The 5850-nt window shown below is 30.7% G+C and overlaps 1 protein-coding gene across 1 annotated transcript; it reads right to left on the reverse strand.

Annotated features, from left to right (window-relative positions):
- Window positions 1-4025: 4025 nt before the first annotated feature.
- LOC110092181 lies at window positions 4026-5553 on the reverse strand. Its single transcript, XM_020816601.1, has 3 exons — window positions 5332-5553; window positions 4188-5223; window positions 4026-4141 (listed from the first exon to the last, which is right to left on the reverse strand). The coding sequence occupies exons 1-3, from the start codon at window positions 5551-5553 to the stop codon at window positions 4026-4028; spliced, it is 1374 nt and encodes a 457-aa protein (XP_020672260.1).
- Window positions 5554-5850: the final 297 nt, after the last annotated feature.

The raw sequence follows: 5850 nt of genomic DNA on the forward strand, positions 1-5850 counted from the left end.
TTTCACACACTTGTACTATTCATAACAAAACTTATTTAGTGTGGAGACCTAAGATGCATAAAATAAGTCATATCATACATGCATCTAGTTTAATTTTGCCAAGAGGAGAACCCAAACTTCTTTGGGTTCCCAAGACTAACGTTTGATTATTTTATAGAATTGCTCTAATATAAAACCTCGTGAGAGCATTTTGTATCTAGACAGAAAATGCTCGAAGAATAGGACTGGAGATACTACATAATTTATATCACTAAATCCAAGAATTGAGGCAAGGTTACACTAGGAGATGATACCATTAGGAAAGTGGTAGGTAGAGGTATGATTGGCAACTTGAATAATATTTTCATTAAAAATGTGTTACTTGTAGAAGGCTTAAAGTACAATCTCTTGAGTATTAGTCAATTATGTGATAAAATATATAGTGTTAATTTTTTTCCCACTAGCTACATATTAAATGAAAATTGAATTGATGTACTGCATGGAAATAGGGTAAATAATATTTATATGTTATATTTAAATTATATTAAATCTCTTAATAAATTTTTTATTTAAAAAAAAATTCTGATGAATCATGGTTATGGCATATGAGGCTTTGTTATTCTAGAATAAAAAACCTTAGAAAATTATCCAAAAAAAACTTGTTAGAGATATACCAAAACTAGACTTTACTAAGGATCACCTTTGTGATGCATGACAACTAGTAAAACACGTGAAGTCCTCATTTCATTCCACTAAGAATCTTAGAACTAGCAAGCCATTAGAGATTATTCATATGGATCTTTTTGGACCAATTAACACTATAAGTCTAGGAGGGAATGTATACGAATTTGTAATTGTTAATGATTTTTTGAGATTCACATAGGTTAAATTTTTATTTAATAAGAGTAAATCATTTGAGGAATTGAGAAACTTTTTGACTTGGATTTAGAGGAAACTACGATCTAAAATTTTAATAATTCAAAGTGATCACATAGGTGAATTTGATAATAAAAAATTTGAGGATTTTTTAAAGAAAATGGAATTAATCACAATTTTTATACACCCAAGACCCCTCAGTAGAATGGGGTAGTCAAAAGCAAGAACAAAACATTAATTGAAGCGACTAGAGTCATGTTAGTAGAATATTCACTTCCAAAATATTTTGGGTTGAAGCGATTAGTACAACTTGTTATGTTCTTAGTATGGTAAACTTATATTAAAATTAAATAAAATACCCTATAAGCTTTTTAAGGGGAGAACACCTAATTTGTCATATTTCTATGTTTTTGGATATAAGGTGTTCATACATAATAATGGAAAATCTCCTTTAAGAAAATTTGATCTAAAATTAGATGAAGGAATTTTTCTTGTATGCTCTAGTGTTGGAAAATCATATATAGTGTTTAACAAAAGAACTTTGGTAGTTTAGGAGACAAAACATATTGAATTTGATAAATTTAGTATTTTGGAAGAACCAAGTTTGGAAGAGGATCATATAGAAAATAAATTTCAAAGGATTGAGAAGATAAACTTGGAAGAAAATCTGGAGATAGAAAATCCTATGCCTAGAGAATTGAAATTTTCTAAAACTAACCCTAAGGAATTGATTTTAGGTGAACCTAGTGAGGGTGTTAGGATTAGGCACGAACTTAGCAAAGAGGTTAACCATTCTACCTTTATTTTTATGATTGAACTCACAAATGTTAATCAAGCACTTTTGAATGAATTTATGATTTTGGCCATACAAAAGGAGTTGAATTAATTTATAAGAAATATTGTTTGGGAATTGATTGAAAGGTTAATGGATCAAAATATAGTTAGAACTAAGTGGGTGTTTAAAAATAAAATGAATGATTCAGGAGTTATGATTAGAAATAATGCTAGATTTGTGGCTAGTATAATCAAATTGAAGGCATTGATTTTGAAGAGACGTTTGTCATTGTAGCTAGACTTGAAGCAAATAGGGTTTTATCAGTCTTTGCCTCTTTTAGAGGTTTTAAACTATTTCAAATGAATGTTAAGAGTGTCTTTTTGAATGTGGTGATATAAGAGGATATTTATGTTGAGAAATCTCTAAGTTTTAAAAAATTTAAAATTCCCTAATCATGTATATAAATGAAAAAATACATTATATGGATTGAAATAAGTATCTAGGGCTTGGTATGAGAGGTTAAGTACATTCTTATTAGAGAGATCTTTTGTAAAAGAAAGTGTGGACACCACTCTCTTTTTGAAAAAATTAGAAGATGATATACTCATTATTCAGATATATGTTGATTATTCCATTTTTAGATCTATAAATAAAAATCTTTGTGATGACTTTTTTAAAATAATGAGTAGTGAATTTGTGATGAGTTTAATGGGAGATATAAGTTAATTTTTTTATTTTAGAATTAAGCAAATTGAGGAGAGAACATTTCTTAGTTAGTGAAAGTAAATTAAGGACATCCTCAAGAAGTATGAAATGGATAATGCTAAACTAGTAACTAAACCAATGAGTTCCTCAATTCAGTTGGATAAGGACCCAAAGAGAAAATCTATTGCTAAAAAGAAATTTAGAGGTATAATTGGATCATTACTTTATTTGACTTCTAGCATAATATATATAATATTTAATATTTATTTGTGTGCTAGATTTCAATTTGATCTAAAAGAATCACATTTAACATAAATAAAAAGGATTTTAAGATATCTTTTGGGAACTCAAAACTTAAGAATCTTGTATCCTAAGTACAGCACTTCATTTTAAATTATTGGATATTTTGATTCAAACTTTGCAGGTTGTAGGGTTTATCGAAAGAGTAAATCTGGAACTTGTCAATTCATAAGAAATTTATTAGTTTTCTGGTCTAGTAGAAAACAAAATTCTGTAACCCTATATACTATTGAAGCTGAATATATTGCCTAAGAAAGTTGTATGGCACAACTTCTTTGGTTCAAATAATAATTGATTGATTTAGGATTTATAATAGGCACAATTCCAATCTATTATGATAACACTAGTGTCATTTGTATTTAAAATAATCTTATTCAATATTCTAGAATGAAACATATAGATAAAAAACATCATTTCATTAGGGATCATATAGCCAAAGGAGAAATTAAATTGAATCATGTTTCTACTGAAAATCAACTTGCAGATATTTTTACAAAACCACTAGCCTTTGATACATTTAACATCTTAAGAACAAGGTTAAGTGTGATTGATCCTAATGCTTAGATAAAATTTTCAACAAAATTGATATGTTGTTTATGTGTGTTTGATTTAATTTTTCTATTTATGTTTGTTTTAATTTTTGTTTGTGAGTGTTTTAATTTTGGTTTTTATTTTGTGAGTTTATAGTTTGGACATTTATCAGTTGTTGAAGGATGATAGATTTTGAGAACTTTTTTTGGTTTTCATGCTTTATTTTCTAAGTATTTTATTCATATTATATGAACTTTTTTCGTATTGTACGAATTTTGTAGTATGTTTATGTCTGTTTTTTTTAGTTGAACATGTTAAATTTGGATTTTTCACATATTTTATATTGTACGCTAACATCATCATACCGTAGGATATGTACAAATTTGTTTGTGCGCATGTAGATGATTATCCAGTTAGAATTATTAAATGATTTTTTATTAAAATTCAAGGGGAAGTTTTAAAATTACCAATTCACCTCCCCCGCCCCCTCTTGTTTTTTTTTTTTTTTGAAAGAAGCTTGAATGCATTAATATCTAGGAAAGCAAAAAAAGCAAAAAGAACTACAAAGATGATCCCTCCTTCACCATTTGAACAAATGAAGGAGGAATCTTATCCAAAGTAATGTCTTCCCAAATAAAATTACTAAGGAGACCGTAACTAGCACACAAATCGGTTAGCTTATTTCCCCCTCTATCAATACACTTAAAAATAACATAATTAAAATCATTAAGAAAGTCTAACTCATCTGAATTCTTAAAGCCGTGATCCTTAGCACTTTGAATCACCTTTATGACATTGTAGTTGTCGCTCTCAATAATAGCTCCCTTGTACTTGAACATCCAATCTTTGATAATATTCTTCAAAGTTTTGATAGCCATAAATTCCAATTGGTATATGTCCCAATGGATACAGGAATTCCCAAAAGCCAATAAGAATCTCCCTTTTCAATCTCTGATAATACCTCCAACTCCTGCTCTATAAGAAGAACAAAGAGAAGCATCTACATTGATTTTTAACCAACCGGGTGGAGGGGGATGCCAAGCATTCAACAGTCTAGATGACTGATTAACATCCCATGATTCCGAAATTTGATTATAAATCAAATTAGAGTACGAAGATTGGCTGATTGCTTGAACAGCAATAGAAGTAACACTCTCATTAATGTCTTCATGAACCAATTTATTTCTAGCTTTCCATGAACAATACACAACGTTGAAGAATAGATTTAGAATCATACCTTCATTCTTAATGATATTGTGTATCCACCTATAGCATCCTTGGAAGTTATTGAATTCAGGCAATCCAAAGCCCCACTTGTTCATATTAGTGATCACCTCCTTGATTTTTATGTAGCCACCAAAAATGTGTTCCATATCTTCAATCCCGAAAGAGCACCTTGGGCAAATCTCATTCTCTTGCAACCTCCTATGAGCCAGAAATTGGAACGTTGGTAATGCATTTTTGAGTAACCTCCAAATGAATGTTTGCACCCGTGGAATAACTTTTGCCTTTTTTATCCAGTAATAAGGTTCCCAATCCTCATCTTGCTGCTGAAATCCACTGATCATCCCAGGAATAGACCTCCCAGGACCTTGATAAATAAGTTCTCTGACATCTTCATCCTGGTTAGGATCAATTTTGATCTTAAGAATGAGATCTACCATATCTTTTCCAAAATTCTGCTTCAAGTTATCCTCATTCCAGATTCCATCTTCAATGAATCTATTCAGAAAAATCTCTCTATCACCTTGAGGAATTACAAACGTAGGCCACTCATTAATTCTTCTATCAAGTATCCACTTATCCTTGTATACATTGATTGAATTTCCATTAGCTACTTTCCATATGATAAAAGGATCCAACACTTTGCCTCCATTGCATAAAATTTTCCAAGAGGAAGAAAATTTCTTAATTCCGGAATTTCCAAATCTTGTGCCATACTTGGGAGCCAAAGTTCTATGTAATAAAGACTCCTTATTATTTAGGAATCTCCAAGATAGTCTAGCTCTAAGAGGAGCCACCCTTGTTGTTGAAGAAAATAATCCACAGCCTCCATTCTAAATTGGCTTACATATATTCTCCCAACTGATGTAATGCAATCCTGGATTTCAACCACATTTCTTCCAAATAAATCCTCTACAAATTTTATCTATTTCTTTAAGCACTTGAACTGGCACCAAAGAATGAGAGCTGAAATAGTTTGGAATGGCTAGGATAACTGTCTTGATAAGTATTATATTCCCTGCTAAGGATAAAGACTTTGTTCCCCAAGTATTAAGGAATCTAAGTGCTTTCTCAATGATGAAATAAAAATCACTAGCCACCATTCTTCTCAAAGCCATCTTAATGCCAAGGTAAACAAATTCCTTAACTTGTTTAAACCCCATTATCCTAGATATCTATTTCTTCTTTCTTCTACTGACATTATTTCCAAAGAGAATGGCAGATTTCTCTGTATTGATATACTGTCCTGTCCACATACTGAAATCTGAAAGAATGGCTTTAACTTTATAAACCGCCTTTCTTGATGCTTCTGAGAAGACCATAACATCATCAGCAAATAGTAAGTGTGAAATCCGAGGACTATTAGAGCATAACCCAATCCCAATCGAAGAATGTGAGAGTGCATTTGTAAGAAGTTGGGAGCATAGGATGAATAGAATGGGGGACAAACGACATCCTTG

This window comes from Dendrobium catenatum, unplaced genomic scaffold (genome assembly GCF_001605985.2).
Source record: "Dendrobium catenatum unplaced genomic scaffold, ASM160598v2 fragScaff_scaffold_1477, whole genome shotgun sequence".
In the NCBI taxonomy this organism is placed as follows: domain Eukaryota; kingdom Viridiplantae; phylum Streptophyta; class Magnoliopsida; order Asparagales; family Orchidaceae; genus Dendrobium; species Dendrobium catenatum.